This window comes from Diabrotica undecimpunctata, chromosome 10 (assembly GCF_040954645.1).
Source record: "Diabrotica undecimpunctata isolate CICGRU chromosome 10, icDiaUnde3, whole genome shotgun sequence".
Classification (NCBI taxonomy): domain Eukaryota; kingdom Metazoa; phylum Arthropoda; class Insecta; order Coleoptera; family Chrysomelidae; genus Diabrotica; species Diabrotica undecimpunctata.
The window spans coordinates 70,167,849-70,192,826 of NC_092812.1; the positions used below are offsets into that span (position 1 = coordinate 70,167,849).

The following is a 24,978-nucleotide window of genomic DNA, read 5'->3' on the forward strand; positions in this document are numbered from 1 at the left end:
TTGCATGCCAACTCTCATGTTAAAAATTTAACTAGAGAACTGAGCTCTCTAGTTAAAAATAAGCCTGCATCCAAAATGGTTATGGGGAAAATCACATCAATACTAGCATCCACAGACATCAATCTCCCACTCAATCTCAATTCAAAGACTGAGACCCTCATCATGACCTGAGACGAAAGCTTTTCTTCCTTACATCAAAGGATTTTGTTACTGAAAAAATCGCCAAAATTCTTAAATCAAGAGAAATAAAGACAATATTTACCTCCCAACAAAAACTTCCATCTCTGGTCTGATCAATCAAAGACAAAATTTCAAATGAACAGTTTATGAAATTCCTTGTGCAGACTTCCCCCGATCCTATATAGGCCAAACAAATCGTAGAATAAAAAATAGGATTTATGATTCCATTTCTGTTCGCATTTCCAACTCAATTTCAGCTCTAGGTCAACAACATCTTCATACAGGTTACAAAATTGATTTTGAAAACTCCAGAACCATAGCCCCCATCCGCTTCTATAAACCAAGAATTATCCGAGAAACCATAGCAATTGAAGAAAGGCAAAATTGTCTCAATAAAAGAGTTAACGGTATACGGAGACCTCTCTTAAAGAAAATACCGTCCGCTCCACCCGTCAATCAAAATCCTACTTTCCTAATCGATTTCCTTGCACATAATGTTTGTCAGCCTTGAATCTTCGATTTATTTCTTTGTTGAAGTTTCTCAGACTAGTTTTTTCGCTTTTTCGCTGTAGACTGTACTCTACATAGTTTGATTTATCCTATTCTCAATGATTTGAAATTTTTCGTTCATTATTCGGTATTTCGATTCATAAAATTGTTTATCATTATAGGGTTTATTGGTGTTGTTACACAATCTTTAACAGCTTCCCATATTTCTTGAGATGTACCATTAATAATATAGAGCATATTTTTTTCTACCTTTCCGAGGTCTTCCTTGTTTCTTCTAACTTCTTTGTATCTCCGCGTTTGTTGTATGATTTAAGTTTGAGCTTTATTTTAGCTATGAGAATCATATGATCTGATTCACGAATTGCTACTGGACACGATCTATATCCAGAACTTTCAGTACATAGTTGGCTTACGTAATGCTTGAATCGGGTGTTCAGGATAGACTATTTTGTTGGTAATAGTGAACTAAATTAAGCGGTCTCTTCTCTTGTGTCTTTCACCTAAGCCGAATTTTCGCTGAAGTAATTAAAACTGAAGGAAAAAATAGTGCCGCCACACGGAACGAGGGTAACCATGTCGTTTTTGCGAAATGTCAAAAATAATAGTAATTATAGACAGTAGAAAGGATCATTCAACGAGCGAGTATGTTAACAAACGCAGAGTCAAATAATACACTAAAATTTCCAGCTACAACACTTGCTAAAAGGAAAGCAACCGTGACAGACTTGAGGGAGTAACAGTTTATTAGAAATACCATTCATCGTTTTCATGAGATGAACGTTGTCATGTATCATTGAAACTTTTGCAGAAAAGACTTGAAGATGTGTACGAGTGGACTGGAAGTGTGAGTTCTCTCTACAGAATTGGGAAAGATTTGGGATTTAAATGGAAGAAAACGAAAGATAATCGACGTTTATTAATTGAACGGAATGATATTCGTGCTCTACGCATTAAATATATGAATAAAATTAAATATTACAGAAGCGAAGGCAAGTCAATTGTATATATTGATGAAACCTATGTACATGCAGGACACACTACGCCAAATAGCTGGACAGATGACAGTGGCAAAGGATTGTTCAAAAAGAAGTAGGTTGGTTATTGTACATGGTGGTGGGGAGATGGGTTTCATACAGAATGCCCTTTTGATTTTTTAAGTCAGGAGCTAAGACAGGAGATTATCATGATATTATGAATTCAGAAAATTATGAAAAATTTATGAAAGAACAGTTAATCCCCAATAATGCGTCATATCATAATGTACAAATTAATAAAGCACCCACCAGTAATTCTAAAAAAATGGACACATCTTGGTTGACAGAAAAAAATTTACCATTTGTAACGTCAATGTTAAAACCGCAATTGTATGAAATCATCAAACGACACAAACAAGATCATATTCAATATAAATTTGACAAAATGCTGTAAGAATCTGGACATGTTCCTTTAAAACGTCCGCCATATCATCCAGACTTGAACCGTATAGAAATGGTTTGGGCGCAAATAAAAGATGAAGTTGCAAAACAAAACCTTTATTATAAGTTAGAAGACGTAAAAGTGTTGGTGGAACAGGAATTTGCTAGAGTAACTGTAGATAACTGGAAGAAAGTGTGTGAACATGTTGTCAAGGTTGAAGATAAGTATTTGGAAAGTGAACGTCGCGTAGATGTAATTACTGAAGAATTAGGATTGATTTAAATGATTCTAGTGACGACGACAGTGCATCTGATTATGAAAGTGAATAATATAATTTAACAATACGATGTACCTATGTGAATATAAGTTTTCCAAACTGTCCTGTATGTATGTATTATTTTTTTACTTTATTACAATCACTTCGTATATTCTTCTATTTAACTTTGTGACGTTTAAGTGAGTAATAATATAAATAATAAAGATTTTAAAGTTAAAACAATCTTTGTAATTAACATTTATTAATACTGTTATCTGTAGTACGTATCCATGGTTTCATATACAGACAATATATGTATGTGATGTCAGCCGTAAACTACCGAGCAGTTTTTTTACCAAAGTAAGAGGAAATGACATAAATTCTACAAATGCTAATTCTAGCATCTAATAGAGCAGTAGTACGCCGACAAGTACTAATTATTTAAGATTTTTAGAAACAAAGGTATTTAGAAAATCGGATGTAATGCAATGTTGTGGATATTTTTTAAACCACCCTGGATGCTTCTAGGGTTAAGAACAAAACCAAAATATAAGAAAATATTTAAGTGATCATTCTGTATGGTGTTGCCTACTTTTGCAATTAAATCGCTGCAAAGTAGTGTAATTGAGCTGGTACAGCGACTTCTAATGCTGTATCTTGTCAGTGCTCTTTCTGCCAGCTTGTGTTTTCAGCCCTTTCACATTCCATGTACCGATATTCGTTATGTGCCTTATTTGCAACTGCTGTAGACCTGTAGCTAAATTTTCACAGGATGCCTGGTCGCATTTTAAAAATACTATTCTTAGTTTCATATTAAATCTTGTCTTAATAATAGGGACCCCTTCTTATTTTTTGTTCTCGGATGAATAGTATTAAAGACTACTCACATGCTATATGACTAAGGTACTTAGATCAATAATAAAAATCAAAGCACACTTGTTTCTCTTTTTATTTTACAAATTACATTTTTATTATTTGAATCGAGAAAGTATAAAGAAAATATGAGAAGATTAAAAATTTAGTACAGAATTACATTAGTAAGTATTAAAAAAAGTACAATAACGACATTTTTTACAAGTACAGAGGTTGTTCAAATATGGTAAAATGTTAATAAATGATTTTAAAACACTAACAACACAATGATTTAAAACAACTGATTTTGATTCATCCTATATATTGGAATGTTAATAAAAGTCAATCAATTACTGAATTACTGATAAACATGAAATATAAATATGGTTCCTGTAAGTACCGTTTATATAATTATCAAATTTAAAAAAATTATAAAAAATAACCATAATCATAGATGGGTACGTGGGGGACAGGTCTAGAAGTTTTCTAATCCTCGCAATAGCAATTTTTTTTGCAAAACTTAACACAACTGAAATCAATAATTACCGCAGCTGTAGAAATCTTTAAACATAGGTGCCTCTTTATTGTTTCAATTCCTGTATCATTTATTTGACCCTCATTACAGTGATATAGTTCATCTTGCAGCCTTTTTTTAGTGTTCAATTTCTTTCTAAAACACGTATACCCAATTGGGTGGATACGAGTACTGGTGCCAAGATCTTCTGCATTGCTCAGGAGTGCCAGAGCTATATATTTTTTTATTTATTAGCATAAATATAACAATTTTACAAAATACCATTTGGTTTATTGTGGGAAAAACAAGATATTAATCTGTAACGTCACATGTGTGTTATTTTTTTTGAATAATTATTTTATTTCAATTTCTTTCGATTTTATTGATTGATTAACTTGTCTCTTTGATTTTATTCTAAAAATAGTTAGCGCTCAACCCTTACATCAACTTTCTATTTACTAAATATTCTGTCATAATCTAAATTCCAATTTTCATTTTCACTTAATATTCTAATTTCTGTATTCACACCCTATTAGGTTCTATGAGATAGAACATATATAAATTTCTAAGTCACACTTCAGTCGAAAAAGTATATCTGTAAGTTGGCAACTCTGCTGTCATTTCACTTCAATGCAGTAGGAATTTTCAGTCAAAAATTCATTTATTTTGTTCAATCTTTTCTGGGTTTTTTGGCCTAATATCAAGTTTATCCACCTTTTTTTCGTGATGACTTTCCGAACCACATGGTCGATTATTGGAAGTAACATACTGCAGTATGTGACCGCTGCTTTAAGAACTCAACATATCACTGGAGTTTAATACCAATATCAACGACTGGAACTTTGGTTCCCAACTTTCAGATGCAGTTATATTGTTACCCATTGGCACCCACCGTTTCTGATGGGTCGTTCGATGGTTACAATTCATTAAAATTTGATCACCAATGTGGATGGACAGAAAAATACACCTGATAAAAAATATTTATTTATTTGGATTATGAACATTTCCAAAACACTCAAAATCTAAAAATGGTTTATCTGGGCATGTATTGCAAAAGTACTGACTTTCTTATATTTGCCTTTGGCTACTGTTCTACAAGAAACAACTGAAATTTTATCATAGCAATATTTGCAGTTCGACTTATTTTTTGCTTTACCAGACTGGACAATTTCGAATTTGCTAGAATGAAATAAAGTCTTTTACTGTCCTCCCTTATGGGTGTACACTCTCCTTTCAAATTAAAGATTTTTTGGTAACGCAGTATATCTTTTTTTTACTTATTGCATTAGGTCAAAACATAGTATAGTATAATTGCAGGTCGTAGTTTTCGATTTCAACCACAGATGTCTTCTCACTAATTTAATTAAGAAATCATTTGTGTACACACAATTGGGTGGATACAAGCAAACATTTGAGTTTTTCGTCCATTCCTTTGGGTAGACATATACAATGTTTTGAATTTGATGAAAAATAAAAAACCAAAATCTTATTCTTCTGATTTTTATCACAGTAAGCCTCTGGCAAAATGGAAATTTGTAGGTAGATATTCCATTCTAGTCAACAATTTGAAATGCAAATGCTCCTTTCTAGGCTTTTTTCCTTCCACGTATTTTCCATTCTCTAGCACAGAAGACTGCTTTTTTTAATTAAATAAAATACACAAAATATATAATAATAATTAGTTCCTTGTCCTTTGGGTCAAATGTTCCAGATAGGTGTTCCAGATTTGTAACTGAAGCTTAAGTTGGATCCATTTCTGTGTATTTATCTTTAAAACAGAAGGTTCTATTTGATATTATGACAATAATCCTTCATCTATGAATATCATAACAATACAGTAACAAATGTCTCAAATTTTAAATTTTAATAATAAAATATCAACAATTATACTACTCTAATACGGACTAGCTACCGTCCAATAGTCATATCGTACAAAATACTACAAAAACTATTTAATCAATCGTTCTTACACTTCGTTGAATCATAAATATTGATTATTGAATAACTAGATTTTTGACCTGCGTAGGACATTACAATTCAATAACAAAATTAATATCTACAAACTTGGTTCTTGAATTATATCAACTAAGATTCTTTTCCATTATACATTAGAACATGCTTATCTAGATAGAGTTGTTTGGACCGGATGAATAACTCTAAGTTCCCATCTTTATGAGAGTTAACAAATCTGCATTTTACATGCCAAAAATCTAGAACCATCGTATATGAATAGACTACAATGGTTAACAGAACATACAACACGCATTACCTCCTTAAGTTAAAACACAGTTAAAAATGGGGTAGTACTATTTAGGTTTCGTATCTGTTAAGGCACGATGGCTACTTCTTGCAGCCAGTGGTGAGGAAGGGGTTTTCGGACTATTTGTTGATTTTGCTTTTTTTAACTTCACGTTATGAGACTTTTGACTATTCCTCTCATGAGCGTAGAGCAGAACTCCGATATGTCGGTGACCAGCTTCCATAGCTATTGTTAGAGCTGTGCTGCCATCCTGAAACAAAACAAAAGTATGTAACAACAAAATTATTTAATTCATACAAATTATGTTCAAAGCTTGAAATCCATCCATCCAAAGTGTGTTTGTTAAAATCATCCGATATAATCCAGAGAGGTTAGTAAATAAAATGATATGGGGAGTATAGAATGCACATGTATACTGGTACAACTCTTATAACCAAAAACCGTGTTTTTTAAGTTGTGTACGTTGGTCTTGTCACATGTGTCATTCTAATTTCTAGCGCACTGTTGCCAGTTCAACGAAAATATTATATGAAACCAGCTAAAAGCAGGGCTGTGCGACAGACCGCCAGTTTTGAGTATACTAAAAACTAAAACATTATAGAACATTCTCTATCAGTCAGTCACATTTATTTAAACATGCATCCTAAAAAATTCTCCTATTACTATTGTAATTTTCCATAATCTCTAGTACCCACATATTGATTTGTGTTTTATTATAATTTATGAAAATATTTCAATTAAAAAATAATGATAGATAATCAATCTAGACATAACTTTAAATTATTATAATAAAACATTACAGTGAGATATTGGATTGTAACTGTCACGTTCTGAAAAGCGTTTTTTCGTCCCGGATATTTTATAGTTTATAATACGTAGGATAAAGTATAATGTTAGTTTTTCACATTTATTGTTCTTGTAATAAATAATAATTTAATTTTGGTAGTTTGCCTGTTACTAAACTTATTCGACACAAAATACAATTCGTGTTCGGTAGGTAATTGAAGTATAAAATTACAGTATATGCATTCCAATGTTTCCTGTGCCAATACCTTAGGTTTAAAGATCCTTTAAACATTTTGGATATTAGCTCAACCCTATCCTGGTTATTAAATTTATTAGATACGGTTTTTTGTTGTTAATGATAAAAATAATACCTATCTAAAAACTTTATACATTTTTGAACGTTATTTTTTATATATTTAGATTTTGTGCAATTCCGTTATCTGTGATGGCAACAACGAATTGATTCCCGGACCATTGTGACGGGAAGTGTACCATTGATAATATATCAAGGTAAAATAACAAACAAGGAAGTTACTATAGAAAATAAAAAAGTAGAGCAGTTGGGATAGGTGATATCACTAGACTAGTATGGAGAGCGTTAAGAGAAGCAGAAAGAGCACTACCAGAAACAACATCTTGGTCGCTGTGTAAAAAAAAATATGTCCAAAAATATTCAAATTATAAGACCACAAAAACATTTATCTAAATCATGAAAATACGGGAAAGAGTGATTGATAGAAGGTTCCTGAAGAAATGATAGTGTTGGATAAGATAATAGTGAAATTCCTATGTTACAATCTTTGGTGCTTAATTTGTGCTGGTGATGTATGTATCAAGAGATAAAACATAGAATCGAGATAGCCCGCACGACATTTTTAAAAATGAAGTCATTCTTCTGTAATGATAACTTGCAACTTCAACTTCGAAAGCGCATGGTTAAATGCTACATTTGGTCAGTCCTCTTATACGGTGTCGAAGCATGGACATTAAAAATATCCACCATTAATCGTCTGGAGGCCTTTGAAATGTGGCTGCACAAATGTGGCAGTCCTTGAGAGAGCAAATGCTGCTCGCGAGCTGCTTGATAACACAAATGTAGAAATATGGCCTATTTTGGACACGTAGTAAGGGGAGACCGATATAATATTCTTCAACTTATTATGATGGGTAAAATCTAAGGACGCAGAGGAATTGGTAGAAAGCAGTCCTCTTTGTTGAAGAATATCAGGGAGTGGACAGGAATGAGGAAAACTGAGCAACTCTTTAGAATAGCTCAAGACAGAGACAGTTTCGCCATGTTAATCGCCAACGTCAAGGGGACTTATAGGGCACGTTAAGAAGAAGAAGATGTATGTAGTCTTATTCAAAAGGAATTACAACCAAGACTGAAACAGTGGAGACAAGGTATTGAAGAAAAAGATGGAGTTACTACTTACAAATAAGATTCCGTTACCTATTCCAAATTTTCTACAACTATTGTATAGAATAGAATAGAAATATGCTTTATTGTGAGTGTCAATAGAACAATTTTATGGACAAAGCTTACAAAAGTCAAAAAACAACAATAAAACTTACGAACTAAAAGTTGAAGTTGCTGTATATGATACCAAAATAGAGATAAAAAATACTTTAGTTACTTGTACATAAAGGTACTGTAATCTTTTAGCTATTCGTTAAGAAACTTTTCTACTGAATAATACGGTTTTTCAGATAGATATGCTTTTGTAATTTTACGAAACTTGGGGAAAGATGTTGCAGTTTTAAGTTGTAAAGAGAGTTGGTTGTATAGTTTGCCGAATATAATACATATTTCTTTACTAGTGTTCAGTGGACGGGATCGGTAAATCAACATCAAAGGTTGAATCTCTGGTGAAGTAGTCGTGTAGGTCTTGCTGGAAAAACATGTAGGTATTTACGAATTAAGCAAACAGTTTCTAAAAATATAAAAAAGGAAGTGTGATCCCGTGATTTTTGAATTAGCTTCTGCTATGGGTTTTTCTTCTAAGGCCAATCAGATACTGCACTGCTCTTTTTTGATGCTAAATTGATTTCCTTTGAAACAGATCGTATTGCATAGCAGGCTGAGGCTAATTTCTTTCTTAAAAAATCGGTATGAAGGGGTCATTTAAGATTGCTGTCTATAAAAATACCAAGAAATTTACAGAATCAACGATACTGATCTGGCAGTTACTAGGAAGCAAGGGTTGAAGAGCCCCTTTATAGGATAATGCTACTTACTGTCTTATCCACGTTAAAAGATAGTAAATTAGAGTCGGACCAAGTTTTTATTTTAAGTAGATAAGAAGTTATAGTTGCATGAAGAGTTGCAATATTAGGGTTTCTCCAGGTGATACTGGTATCATCAGCAAAAATAAAAAAATTTCCATCGATTTTTTAATCTGCTGAACCTTGTGGTTCTCCACATACAATGCTTTTGTGACTAGAGTCAGTACCATTTGCTCTAACCATTTGTTTCCTATTCCCCAAGTAAGATTGGAACCAATTCAAAGAAATACCTCGAATTCCGTAGAAATTTAGTTTTTTTATCAAAATTTCGTGATTTACAAAATCAAAAGCCTTGGTATAGTCACAAAAACAGTCGCAGGTTATAAATTATTGTTTAGTGCTTGTTAAACCTCATTTAGTACAGAAAACATGGCATCACTGGTACATTTATTAGATAAAAATCTGAATTTTTTTGTGATAAAATGTTGTTTTCTACGAGAGACGATATAAGTCAATATCTCAATAATTTTGAAAGTACCGGTAGTAAGACAATAGGTCTATACTTACAGGCACTCGATTTTTCACCACCCTTATGAAGAGGAATAATAATGGCTGTCTTTCAGCAGGAATCATTAATTAGTCAGACCAGGACTTCCAACACATTTTTTGGGAGATTTGAGAAAAATTTTATGGATAGTCCAACAGTACCACAGGAGGATATAGTAAGCAGGTAGTGGAAGTAGGAGGTGCAGTGAGAAAGTATAGATGAATTAATGTTTTTCTTCATAATCTCTTTTTGGTGCATATATTTAAACAATTTTGAGCCTTTCATTTCTACAGATTTTTAATGTGATAAACGGTGGTTTGTCTTTCATAGTTGAGGGATGACTGTACAATATTCTTGGATGTATAGGAAAACCTACCCCCGGTTGGCTTCCGTTCTGTGGACCATTAAAGTAGAATTATGTTTCCAGATTATACCGTGTGTGCCATAAGAAGCGGAATGGTCGAATATTTCGCGAAATTTACATCGAATGAATAAACTGAAAAACACGATTTAAATATTTTTCAAACATGTATCGAATGACACCAAACACGACCCCTGATCCCACCTATGGGGTTGGGGTGGACGGCAACTTTAAAATCTTAAATAGGGATCCCATTTTTTATTGCAGATTGATTTTGTGCAAAAATAAGTAATTTTTAATCGGGACAATTTGTCGAATTGTTGATAGATGGCGTCATAATCGGAAAAAAGCGATTTATCCTATCCTAGGAAACTCTGCCTCAAAACATGGGTAATGCCTATAAGATCGAGGTCAAATAAGTTAACTGTCGAATTAGTATTACTACCCACCGACATTATATACATTTATAGGTCAAGAGCACAGTTTGTTTAATTTTTCTAGTTTCTTATATTGTTGAACGTTATAATACTTCGGAGGTTTTATTTGCGTCGTGGGTAAAGTTTAAATTGTTTTTATTTTTATAATTTCTATCCAACCAGTATTCTTTCTGTGGTTTGTTTGAAAGTTTGAAGTACAATACCTCTGCATGGAAAATGTTTGTAATATGTCACTAGAAACCACCCAAAATCAAGTTTAATTAAGCAGCTACATATTAAACGGACTGGTATTTTCGTTACCCTGGACCGAAAGGATCCGGTCAAAAAATTCACAAATAAAATGTAAAATAATTCGTTAGAGACGATTAATAAGACAAAAGTGATAGAATTTCAAGAAACACATTAATTTGTACGTACCATATCTATAATTGTCGAATTGCAGTCTGGTTGGGAAAGGAAATGTTTAACTATTTCGATATGGCCGTGTTCAGCACCACACATTAAGGCCGTACTGCCATCTTCGTCCTGAATATTTATATCTGCACCTGCTTCCAACAACATCTTCACCATGTTCAATCTATTGTGACTTACTGCTAACATCAGTGCTGTTTGGCCATGCTAAAATGTCAATTTATTAAATAAAACTAACTTTACAATTTGTTGAGTATTAATACCTCTTTCGCTCTAATATTAACATCAGCTAACTGAAACAGTCTTCGGACAACGTTGGCATGTGTTTGGGATCTAACTTCCGCCAAAGAAACTAACATAACACTTGTATATCCAGCCTTATTTTGTTTATTGATATCACAAACTTTAGAATCTAACAAAATGGATACGACATCAAAGTTGCCGTGGGAAACAGCATAATGCATGGCTGTGTTCCCACTATAATCACTCATGTTTACTATGTATTCCAGTAACAAGCTGGATACGTCTTCGAAAGCATCCAGGTAATCCTCCACTTCTAATGGATTGGCTGTTACTGAGCTGGATATTTTGAACCATTCCGTTTGAATAATATTTTCAGCTGTAGGGTTCTTGATGTTTTTGGAAGGGTTCTTCATAAGATGGTCGTTCAGGACTTTCATTGCACCCTGCATTTCCTTAGTTGGCATGACTCTATAAGAAATAATAATTTAGTTGTTATTTATAATGTTAGTAAAATCAATATTAAAACAATTTTAAACAGAATCATAGGGTACTATATTCACTGGCGTAAGACAATAGCAAGGGTACAAATTCAAACCTTTGAAACCAATTTTCTTAAATATCTTTTCCACATGTAGATGTCTAGAGAGCACGCCGGTCAGAGATTATGAGTGTGAGCTCTACACTCGGGTAAAGAAGGCAACTTTCTATGGATATATAGGACAACAGGAAAAGTGTGAATTACATGTAACAAAATAAATACCCAAATGAGAACATGACATAGCTGTTTTAACTGTAGATTTTTTTATAATCCCGAAATGTAACACCATCGTGCCCAGTATACACTGGGGAAAATCTTTCCTAACCGATACCCCAGAGAGCTGGCTAATGGAATTAAAGTGAATATAATGGAACATATACAATAAAAACTAAATGATACGGTCTAGTATTGAGTTCTATTAATAGAAAAAAAACTGTCATAAGTACGGTAGCAATATAGTTAAAACCAAAAAGATACTCAGTCCCTAAAACTTAAACCGTGTTGAACTCAAAATACTAGACAAAGACAATATTCAGGTTATGGTTAAACTTGTCAATGAAATCTATAAAACTGGCAAGATACCTAGCCATTGACTAACATCTACATTTGTACCGCTGAAGATAAAACGGAGACATCGACACTGTGGTGGTTACAAACTCATCAATCCCATACTATTAAAGTCGTTCTCCGAATTATACATGGCCGAATTTTAAAGAAATGCGAAGAAGGTCACGACGATACACAGTTTGGTTTCTACAACGCTTTTGGTGTACGAGAAGCTCTTTTTGCACTTACAATACATGCTCCTTCAGAAATACAGAGATCAACAAATAGATGCCTACGTGTGTTTCGTATATTGTGAAAAAGCTTTCGATAGGACACTACATGCTAAGCTAATTGAAATACTACAAAAAGCCGGAGTTATAATCAGTAGTTGATAATCAAATAAATGTCAAAGTTGGCAATCATACAAGTACGGAATGCCAAATAGAACGCGGAGTGGACAGGATACAATATTTGAGGAAAGAACTCATAATGGGAAAAAGCTGAAGAAGGAAGATAGTAAATTACCTGGATAACTCTTTATAGTATGAGGTCTGTATTTAGTATGAGGTATATTACACATAACTCTAGTGAACAAATCCTTTTTCATGAAGTGAGTACCCGCTAATTATTTTTATTTAAACTTTAAACGTATATAAATATGTGTGATAAAAATATGAATTAACAGACAAAAGCATTTATAAAAATTCGGGTACTTACTTTTTTCTATTTTGATTTTGTGTAATAGGTTGGAAAACAGATTCTGAAGTTGGCAGTGTAATTTCTTGGATTTGAACTTTGGTAATAGGCGCTGAGAAATTGACACCATTTTGAGCATGTGGAATTGGTTCTACTAGTTTCAGGTTACTTTTAACTTTATCTAAGGGATTTGAATCGTTTGATATGACTTTAGGTGATAGATCTAAACCAGACAATCTGTAACAAAATTAACAATAAATATAAATAACTAAACGTAACTATACAAAAAATGTTTTCATAGTGTTTTAAACCAAATATTACGATTTTGAAAATTATATTTGCATATTTACAACTGTATGTACTTTGCTAAAATGCTATTCTCCTATTGTTCGTTGATTTGGATTGAATCTTTGTAGACATCACATTTTTGTGAATATTTAAAATAAACAAAATTGTGATATTCATATATACAAAACTTCGTATTGATTGGGAACTCATAATTAAAAAGGATAAATGTGTTATATCACATTTTTGGAAAAAACGACTATCCTTGCTTTTTGGATCTTCTCAATACTAATCTAACCTTTAGTTTATCAAAAGGTAGCTTAATATACAAAAAAAATCTCACACTTTTAAAATTTTTTTAGTGCAAAAAGGTGCTGTTTCAATCCAGGACATGACACCTTTATTCACTAATTATACATCTAAGAGGCAGTTTGTTGCTAGCGCTATATGCCATTTTTGCTCCAACCGGGATATTTTCAATCGTCTACTTTTGAGTTCGGACCATTTGATGAGTTATATTATAGGCAGCTATTAACCTTTAATTACACTTCTAGCATAACTGTAAATAAAATAATTCCAATAAATAACATTTCAGACATATCCATGGTTAATGACCCTTTAAAGTTCAATTTCCCATATTCCCGCAGAATTCATCATGCAATGAATCTTCTTAACTGTAAGCAATTTCCACCCTTATATTAATACAGAAATATATCTTCATCTTCATCTTAGATTATAAAAATTCCAACAGTCAATTGCAGTCTATTAATATTGCAAAAAAATAGCACCAGCCCTAATCTTATCATACAATACTTCAGATATCTAATTAACTCCCATTCGGATTACACAGTATACTATACAGAGGCGTCTAAAACTGAAAATGGAGTCGGGGTGGCAATAATTAATAACAGAGATTCCTAAACATAGAATTCCATATACTGCAACTATATTAACATGCAATAACTTTATGCAATTTACCAAGCTTCAACTTCATTTTTTATTTGCGCCCAAACCATTTCTATAGGGTTTAAGTCTGGATGATATGGCGGAAGTTTTAAAGACACATGGTCCACATTCTTGCAGCACTTTGTCAAATTTATATTGAATAATATCTTGTTTGTGTCGTTTGATGATTTTATAAAATTGTGGTTTTAACATTGACGTTACAAATGGCAAATTTTTTTCTGTCAACCAAGATATCATATCCATTTTTTTAGAATTACTGGTGGGTGCTTTTTTAATTTGTACATTATGATATGACGCATTATCAGTAACAACAACAGAGCCAACAGGCAAATTGGGGATTAAGTGTTCTTTCATCCATTTTTCATAATTTTCTGAAATAATATCATCATGATAATCTCCTGTCTTAGCTTTCGACTTAAAAATCAAAAGGGCATTCTGTATGAAACCCATCTCTCCACCACCATGTATAACCAACCTACTTCTTTTTGAAATGTTTTTGAACAATCCTTTACCACTGTCATCTGTCCAGCCATTTGGCGTAGTGTGTAATGCATGTACATAGGTTTCATCAACATATACAATAGACTTACCTTCGCTTCTGTAATATTTAATTTTGTCCAAATATTTAATGCGTAAATAATCATTCCGTTCAATTAATAAACGTCGATTATCTTTCGTCTTCTTCCATTTAAATCAAAAACCTTTTACAATTCTGTAGAAAGAATTCACACTTCCAGTGTTTTTTAAATTGTGCCACTTTTCACCTTTAGTATTTAAAACCAAATAGCGATCTTACATTGTTTATATATCGTTTAAAAGTAAAAAAATGACGTTTAATATTTTGCATATTGTTATCACCAAATCTATTAAAAGCAGTTGTTAGATACCTGTATCAAAGAGTGTCTTAAGAAAATCGTTACTTCCCTGGTATATGTGGTCCTTGGACTATTTCAGTTCCTTATTCTAAATAATAAAGCATAAGTTTCGTGAAGCAGGTCGTAATTACTTGGATTCTGATAGATTACTTGGATTCTGATAGCGACCTCGGTCTTATCGAAGAAGTACTTCATCAAGAAAGAAAACATCAAAATCTATTTATACCGGACCAGTACCGCCAAATTATTAAATCGGCAAATACCGAGAACAGCGGTATTTGCTGGAGAGCTTTTTTTAGAACATTGGAGAGCTACCAGGAAAACTATACCTATTCAAAAAGCAGGCCAATACTCTATGAAAAAATTAATATTTGAAACAATGTTAAGTGGATTAGGGTGAATGAATTTCTCTTCTATTTCTACAGAACATGCTTAAATAATTACACACCTTTTCTTCAGGTTGGTCTAAGGAAAAAAGGTACACATGATCCAGACAGAAGTGAATGTAAACCTGCTAGATCGGCACAAAAAATTTGGTGTTTGATTTTTGAGAAGTTAAACAATTTAAAGGAACAAATTAATTTTAGTACTATAAAAACATTGTATCAGAAAGCATACCCAATCCCAAGAAGAAGATGAAGACATATTAGAAGCCTAATTTAAGAGCCTTAATTTATAGAAAAACTCTCAGTTTTTCCGACTTGCAATTAAACTAGATAAAAATATGATTTACACACTCATATAAGTCGAAATAAAAAATCAATTTAAAAAGTTCCAAACCAAAACCGTTTATTGTTGTTTTCTTCAAATTAAATTCTTTATTGATTGTATCTTTGTGTCACAGGAAACAAACCTTTGGGGTTCAAGTTCATATAACCGATTTTGAATGTCTACCTTATCTTTTTATTGTCCACAAATATCAAATTGATTCAAAAATAACCTTAAACAAAAAAGTCCTCTACTAATTTCGATTTTGTTAATCATCTAAATTATTTTTATAGTACTATACAGACCAATCTACAATAAAATGAAACATGTCTTATCTTATTATTGTTTGACAATTAGGGATCGATTTATTGCCTTGAAGATTATAAACAAACTGGAATAATCAAAATATTACCTTGTAAGTAGAATATGTTGATGCATGTATGAGCAATGTGCATTTTGGTTTCTTTCCATAGAAGTTAACATTAGAAAAAATATTAATAAAATAAACCTTTTAACCTACGTTAACGCGCATCTTGTTTAGTTTGGCAACCCCATTCCAGGCCAGGATTGGGGCTACGCACGCAAACTGCGTTACGACATTTCTTTTAATTTTATAGAATTTCCAATAGTCGTAGATTTCTCGTTTCCTTATTATCCTAAATGTAAGAGTAGATTATTCCACAGCAATATTAAGAACCAGATAAACATATTCATGTCTAATGGCCTCATTTAGGATTAATTCTTCATATATAACTTCTTTTAATTAACTTGAGTACGGCCCTGACTAGAGAGGATAACAAATCAAAGTGCGCCTGCCTGGCAACATTTTTGGGCCGATATCAGCTGATTTCTACCCAGTTATTTATGTCACACCGAATCAACTAATCCTATAGTATCTGGGGTAAATTACAAACAAAAGTTCCTCGTAGTAGCTGTAGCTCGCAATTCTAACTTAAACGGATCGATAAGCCACACACCTGTTGGAGAAATTAATATTAAGCTACAATTTTACGTCATTTATGTAGCAATTTTCATTACTAATTTTTGTTATTAGTTTTCAGTATAAGAAAACTCTAAATGTATTAGGTTGCAGATATTTTTTTATTAGTAGATATCAGGATTAAATCTATTATTTTCACAATGATCGGGAGATTTAGAATACATACTGAATATAAATAGTAAAAAGAGCTGGCTTAACGAATTTTATATTTTATTTGGCATTTACATTACATATTTAATTTAAATAAATATCTAGATAATTAAGGGAAAAAATACATAAACTGATAACTTAATAATTAATTAATTATTATATTTTTCTTTGTCGATTATTTATTAAATATATCCAAATTTTGAAAGTAATAAACAATTTTTTTTATGTTAAACAAATTGCAAGTGAAATAATAAAATAGTGAAGTGAAAATTAAAATGAATTAATGTAGGTATATACATATAGCTGAATATGATTATATTTTATATTCCATGTATGGGAAGAAGTTTTTCAATTGTTAGTAAGGTATAAAGTATGTTTGAAAAAGTTGGCAACAAATGGGAAATTTCTTTATTATTAATTTCATGAAAAAAAAAACTATTTTTCATAAAAATTTCTGCATTGCATAGAAATCAATAATCAAATTTATAAAATTTTAAGTGATATATAGCGAAAATAAAAAATATTGATTTATACTTAAAAATTTTGTTGCGTCATTTTGTCAAGAATCCAAGAAACCAAGAAAAATCAAAGGTTATAGCGTTAAAATAATTTTAGGAGATTTAAACGCAATGGGCAAGGAATTATAGATTTTCACGAACAGAACAAAAAAAAAACAGGAACAAAAATTAACAGCAAGGATACAGAAAAGGTGAGAAAAAGAACAAATATGCTTCAGATATATTGGCCTCTAATGATGAAAAAAGAGCAAGATATAAAACGAAAATAGAAAACATAATTAAATAATATAATAAACTAAATTAAAATCAGGTTAGAAATATCGAAGATAAGTGGAGGGTTTGAAAGAAGCAATTATAACACCTGCAAAAGAAGTAGTGGGGGAAAGCAGAGAGCCTAGCCAAAAAGATGGAGGCTAATCGAACAAAAAAATCAAGCTAAGCTTAAAATGTTGATTAACAGTACAGAAGAAACCAAAGAGGAATATATTGTAAGTAGAAGACAATTAAAACATCTAAGATTTAGACAGAGGTAACAAAATAAAGAAAATATTGAATGACTAGAAGAACATGAACAGAAAAATAATATAAAACAATTCTATAAGGAAAAATTTTGAGAAAAAACGATTCCAACCAAGAAAAAAATTATACAAAGGCAAAAATGGTGATCTAATAGCAGACGAAAAAGCAGTGCTAAAATGGTGGAGACAACATTTCGAAGAACTGTTGAATAAACAAAACTAACGTTAAGGAATAGAAGAGCTAAGATTAGTCTGAGAGGCTGATGCAGACCTATATGCACCAACATAAGAAGAAATAAAAGATGTATTAAGTAAAATTAAAAATAACAAGGTCCAGGATACGATACAATAACCGTAGACATGTTAAGATATGGAGGAGATAGATTGAAGAGTGAAATATTAAAGTTAATACTAGATACATGGAACACAGAAATAATGCCGGAACACTGGAAAATTGCAGTGATATGCCCTATTCATAAGGGAATCTATTAACATAACTAAAAGAGTTATGAGACCCATAGTAACGTATGCATCAGAAACATGGACTTTAAATAGTGAACAAGAGGAGCAACTTCTTAGATGGGAAGGAAAAATTTTTAAGGAAAATATATGGACCTAGACAGGAGAATGAGGAATGGCGTATAAGAACGAACCACGAAATAGCACTTAATTTCTAACGAATGACAAGCTGTGACGACATGGCACACCCACCTAACACGTGTCTGAAACTGTTTACCTCGAGCTTATCTTGAAATTGAATGAAGTATAGAATATTTTACAATAGACTATTGTAAAGAACAGAAAATAGGTTTTACTTTTTATTTAGTATCGAACCAAGAACATTATCCATTTTATTTAGCAAGAACCGTATCTTGCTTAAAATTAGTCCTAGAAGCTTTTGCGATAGACCATTTTAAAGGTAATTATTTTTTCCTGCTATTCAATGTACCAATGCATACAGGGTGTTTCAAAAAAAGGTAACCCCGTCTCTAGGGTAGGTAAAAAACTGAAAAATAATTGGGGTTTGCTTAGTAAAAAATTTTTGTAACGCCACCCGTTTTCAAGATACAGGGCGTTGAAGAAAAAAAAATTTTACGCATTTTTACAATTTTGCCGAAACTACTGGCAAGTTTTGGAAGCTGATACATCCCATGAATTTGTTTTTATATCTGATTCTCATAGAGGGCGCTAGTTACACGGATCGTACTAAGTATTAGTAAATATAACTTTTTTAACAGTATAATTATTAATCAAAATTTCAAGTAAACTTAAACATCATTCAATTTTAAACGAAAAAGGTACTCTTGGTAAAACTCGATACTGTGTACCGTTTTCGGAATATTTTGATTTGAAAATTATGAAGTAATAATTGATGCTGGTAGTAATGATAAAGTTCTAATAGGTATACCTCTATTTTCTCCAAGTGTGCCATGGAAATCTGACATTTATTGATTGTTATGACGATAAATCAACAATAATTAGAGTTTTGAAACCTTGTTATTTGTAAAATCAAATCAAAATGTACTCAAATGTTGAATACACTGACATGTTATTAACCTTAGGCGAATGTTTAGGATGTTCTAGTGCAGCTGTGACACGTTATGCAGAAAAGTTTCCTAGAAGAAACTTACCAAGTAAAAAAACATTTAGAGCCGTTGAACGACGAAGTCGAGAAACTGGGAATGTGAGACCAAATAAAATAAATTCTGGTAGACCAAGAACAACAAGAACGATTAATAAAGAAAATAATATTTTAAATTTACTTGATCAAGATCCAACAGTTAGCGTAAGGAATATAGCAAGACAAACAAATACTTCTTCTTCAAGTACTTGACGGATACTGAAAGAACAGCAATTACATCCTTATCATTACAGACAAGTCCAAGAGCTCTTGCCAGATGATCTACCGGTTGGAGTGGATTTTTGTGAAACATTGCAACAAAGGACAGCCCACAATCCAAATTTTTTAAAATGCATTATTTTTACGAACGAGGCCACCTTTACGCGACAAGGTATGTTTAACTCCCATAATGCACACTACTGGTGTGATGAGAATCCACGAGTCAAAAGGGTATCACATTACCAACACTCGTTTAAAGTTAATGTTTGGGCAGCAACTTTAGGTAACAAATTAATAGGTTATCATATTCTACCTGGAAATTTAAATGGTGATATTTATCTTGATTTTTTAAACAATTCCTTATTCGAGATATTAGAAGATTTAACGCTAAATGAGCGAAGATCTTTATTTTTTATGCACGATGGAGCTCCACAACACTTTGATAGGAGGTGTCGTAATTGGTTGAGTAATCATTTTCCGAATCGATGGATTGGTAGAGGTGCAGAAGCTCCGATTCATTGGCCTCCTCGGTCACGCGATTTTAACCTTTTGGACTACGCAGTTTGGTCGTATATTAAGGAAAAAGTCTATGCTACAGAGGTAAATTCACGCCAAGAATTGGAAGAAAGAATTCAACGTCAATTTAATGACATCATAGTTGATTCCCTACCGTTTAGAAGGTTAATGGAATCTTTAGAAAAAAGAATAGACTTGTGTATTCGCGAAAACGGAGGGCATTTTGAACACTTACTGTAATTGAATTTTATTTTATGTTCTTAGTCATTAATTTAATTTTCTTCTTGTGAGTTTTGTTTAATTACTAACTATTTTATACCAGCATCAATTATTACTTCATAATTTTCAAATCAAAATATTCCAAAAACGGTACACAGTATCGAGTTTTACCAAGAGTACCTTTTTCGTGTAAAATTGAATGATGTTTAAGTTTACTTGAAATTTTGATTAATAATTATACTCTTAAAAAAGTTATATTGACTAATACTTAGTACGATCCGTGTAACTAGCGCCCTATATGAGAATCAGATATAAAAACAAATCCATGGGATGTATCAGCTTCCAAAACATATTCGTATAAAATTTCATTACAATTTTTTTTTCTTCAACGCCCTGTATCTTGAAAACGGATGGCGCTACAAAAATTTTTTGCTAAGCAAACCCCAATTATTTTTCAGTTTTTTACCTACCCTAGAGACGGGGTTACCTTTTTTGAAACACCCTGTATATCCAAAACTACGTAGAAAAAGTTATAGAACATTGGTCCAAAAATGGTGTGAGTGGCGAACTTTGAAAAATCGTATCCCGTATACTGTAAATCCTCAAGACATCTACCAAACGTCATTTTGAAGAGAAAGGACATAAGTTTTTTTTTCTGTAAAGTAATGACTATACCTATACCCCCGTGGAAAAAAGTTATGGGACAAAAAAGAAAAATCGCGTGTTTCTGTTTTTTTTTTCTTCGTTTTTTGAATATATTTAAAAAAAAATATTTTTGACTTTAGAATTAGAAGGCAACATTCCAATAGGAAATTTAACTTTGAACAACTTTTTTGTAGATGTATATGTACGAAAAGTGCATAGAATTTTCCCAAATGCACCCAAGGATTAATTTTGCTCTTATTCAAAAACGCACCCTTTTCAATGATAGTACTCCGCGGTTTTTTTATATTTGGGGGTCCATTGATCATATGAAACAATAAAACCTCTTTAACGTTGTAGTTCCTTTTAGCGCTATTTTTTTTAACATAATCAGTAGATTAATTAATAGCGTGGCATCAAATGATGCCAAAATGAGAGAGCATAGGTCAAGATAGTTCAGGCATGTACAACGTCAACACGTTAATCACCCAATTCTCTGAAAAATTTGACTTAACCTCTGAGGTACTCATGTATTATTTTATACATGCGCAGTAATAATTTTCTGAGACACCAAAAGAAGAATTGTAAAACTTGGGAGTCGAAGAAGAGTTTATGTCAATGGTAGGAAGCCAGCACAATCATATTTGGAGGATTAGTAGAAGTGAAGATTAATTGTGAAAGTTCTAGGAGATCGTGGCACAAAAACAAAAATATTTTGATTTAATTTTAGGTACCAATATAAATATAAGCTATGCAAAAGCAGAGCTATGTGTTGAACTATGATACAAACTGCAACAAAACATGAATGTACAATGTAGAATGAGACTGTTTTAAACCATATTTTTCCTCAATTACGAGGTTATCAAGTTATTTTAAATGAAAGAAGTGAATATGATCACAAATTGGATAATATGTTTGTCTGATATTTAATTTTAACTGTTTTCTACTTGTCAAAGAATGAGGCAGAAATGTAATAACCATCATTTCTAGACATTTTAAATTTTTTGAAGGTCTTTCAAGTTTGTGGAGCTGCATTGTTCTATAAATAGATGAAAGTGTTTTGCTGCACGTCACAGTTGAATTAATAATTATTTATTAAAACCACGTGTACCTATTCTCTAAATACACAAATTATCGCCTTTTTTACACATTTTAAAAACTTTATTTCACTTTTTTTTACACACTTTAGTTTTTGGTAAAAATTTATTTTTTTACGTTCCAGAAACTCAAAAAGACTTGAAAGGATGATTTGTCAGTTTCTATTTGCGTTCGTATTTCAATTTCATGGTCAAGGTACTGAAACTTGGATACAAGCTCCATTTGCTTGACGAATCGTATAGGTAAGTGATGTCAAAAGAGATGAAGAAAAGGCGGTTTTCAAATTTGTATTCCTAACGAGTACGAATAAACTGTTTAAAAAGTTTTGACTATTAAAATATAAATACAAATTTGAAAATATAAAAATAGTATAAAACCCTTTAAAAATAATATATTTAATTTGTATTATTTATTAAATAAGAAATAAAGACGCATCAAAAACATATTTTCATATTGAAACTTATGAAAATCAATCTACAACTGAGATTTTTTATCAAGCGAAATCTGAATTTTTGGAAAGTTTAAATATAATGTAAATTTGACTAACATTTCACCCCGACTAATACGGATATAGAGTGCGGAGTGAGGGCGATGGTGGGTATGAAGACTAAGGGCCGGTTTTCAAGCCACGTTTCGGGTCACGGTGCGATCAGACAGAACGTGGAGCCGTGTTCCAAGGGAGTTAAATATATAATAGAAAAAGACAAAATAAAAAAAAAACGTAAACCAACCCAACGTGGAATATCGTTTTTTACTCTGAAAATTTTTGTGGTTTACGATCCCTGGGATAGGACAAAACTGTCTATTTGTGGCTAACGCGGCCCATTCCACTGTTTGTCGGTATTTTAACACAGTTCAAAGGAAGATTGAAAGCTGATGAATATAAAGTAGTTACCCCATCAAACCTTCCGACGTAAATCGGTATTAACGAAAAGAAAAGAGACAACGGTTGTCACCCGTGTTAGTGTGAAATTGATAATTATTTACTTTTTGATAACTACCCCCAATGAATCGTGTCCCCTCGAGATCATGGCTTAGGTTAGATTTGTCCACCAGTGTTGCCGGTAAAAATTTTATTAAGGTGGGTAATTTATACAAAAATTCCAAAACAACTTCGTTAGACCACTCTATAGTAAAATTACCACGATACTGACCCTCCCTGACCCTAGTCACGTCAGAAAGTTTGATGTGGTAAGTGCGTGTTATACAACCGCTTCCACCTTCCTTTGAACTGTGTCAATTTACCGACAAACGTCGGGATTGGCAGCACTGGGCAATCTTTATATTTTTATATGTTGTCTTTTTCTGTTATGTATTTTCTATTTTTCTTCGCCGATAAAGAACGCCGTTCCACGTTATGTCAGATCGCACCTTTATTGTAAGTTTTGTGTGATAGGATCAATCCTATCGAATAAAAGGTGGCGTATAAACAGCATCATTTTTCGAGAACTGATAGAATGTGTAGACTCATGTTCAGACAATACGTCCGATCTTGGCTCAGTTCACTATTAGTTCGCTTCATTTTTTCCCAAAAACCTAATGTTAGACTTTGCACCCCGATTTTCTTGGGAATTCATTGAAATGTATAAAAGTTTTTCGTGTTTCTGGCAAGTGAAAAACTAGTGACCGACTAGTGAAAGATTATAGTGACCGTAATAAAAAACGTCGCGTATGAGGAACATATAAAAAATAAAAAGCAATAAACACAATGGCAAATAGACTGTTACAAAAAAACTAGTTGAGATCGGTTTATACAAGAATTGAAAAAAGTATGAGTTATCTCTTGAACTGGAGTAGAAGACATGCAAACCATATTTGTGGTACTTTGACCTATTGGAATTTTTCCAGGATGCCACGAGAAACTATAAACGATGACGAAGAGTCTCAGAATATATCTGAGAGTTGCTGTGAGTCTTTCATGGGGCGTAATGGCTTTTCTCTTACAGGTGTCTTGTTTCAGTATGGATGGTGTTACCAATTCTAGCAATTAACAAGAGAATAAGGTGTTCATTCGCAGATAATTGCACCAGTCATCAGGCTAGCTTCTTACGTGGCCACGCTGGCTACGTGGGAATACTGGTTTCTTTGCAAAAGCCACACATTCCCTCTTCTTCCTTTTACCCCTCAGTCATTGTATCGTTATAGTTGAAAAAATAAAGTTTGCTCCATAATAAAAAAAAGGTCTCTCAAAAAGATTCATTAAAAACAAACTTCACACAACTCAAGACTGCATTTAAACTGAGGTAGAAAGGGGAAGAGAAAACACGTGGTGTGTATACACTGGACAAAACGTACATTTTGTATGCCCGACAAAATGCACGACAGAATGTATGTTTTGTCGAGTGTATACACACCAAGTGTTTTCTCTTCCGATTTCTACCTCAGTTCAAATGCAGAGTCTTGAGTTGTGTCAAGTTTGTTTAATGTTCAAACCTTTTTTTTTTATTATGGAAGAAACTTTATTTTTTCAACTACAACGATACAATGACTCAGAGGTTAAGGCATGAAGAGGGAACAAACAAGATCGTAGCTTCTGAAAAAACGTTAGTACTCCCACGTCTCGTTACTAAAAGAACTGAGAGGCGAACCTGACGACTGTGCAATTATTTGCTAATATAGCACATATTGTCAACTGCTGGCCAAGATCGGACGTCTTGTCCGAACATGAGTCTACACGTTTCGCTTTGCCGATCAGTTCTCGCAAAATTATGTTTCTACCATCAGTTCTTCAATTTGACTTGGATTTCATTTTGATTCGACAAAAAGTACGTTTTGCTGTTTATACGCCACGATTTATTAGATAGGATTTGTCCTGTCCAACAAAACGTAGTGAACAAACCGGCCTTTAAGGAGTCACGAAAGAA

General features: G+C 32.5%; 1 protein-coding gene across 3 annotated transcripts in view; it reads right to left on the reverse strand.

Annotated features, from left to right (window-relative positions):
• Positions 1-3,293: 3,293 nt before the first annotated feature.
• LOC140452371 (uncharacterized) overlaps positions 3,294-24,978 on the reverse strand; it is a 116,052-nt gene continuing 94,367 nt past the window's right edge. For all 3 annotated transcript variants that reach the window (XM_072546578.1, XM_072546576.1, XM_072546577.1), the window contains exons 8-11: positions 12,801-13,016; positions 11,020-11,467; positions 10,763-10,963; positions 3,294-6,238 (exon numbers count right to left, since the gene is read on the reverse strand). In XM_072546578.1, the coding sequence (XP_072402679.1) occupies positions 6,035-6,238; positions 10,763-10,963; positions 11,020-11,467; positions 12,801-13,016 (1,069 nt within the window). In that variant the 3' untranslated portion in view covers positions 3,294-6,034. The remainder of the gene's footprint in view (positions 6,239-10,762; positions 10,964-11,019; positions 11,468-12,800; positions 13,017-24,978) is intronic.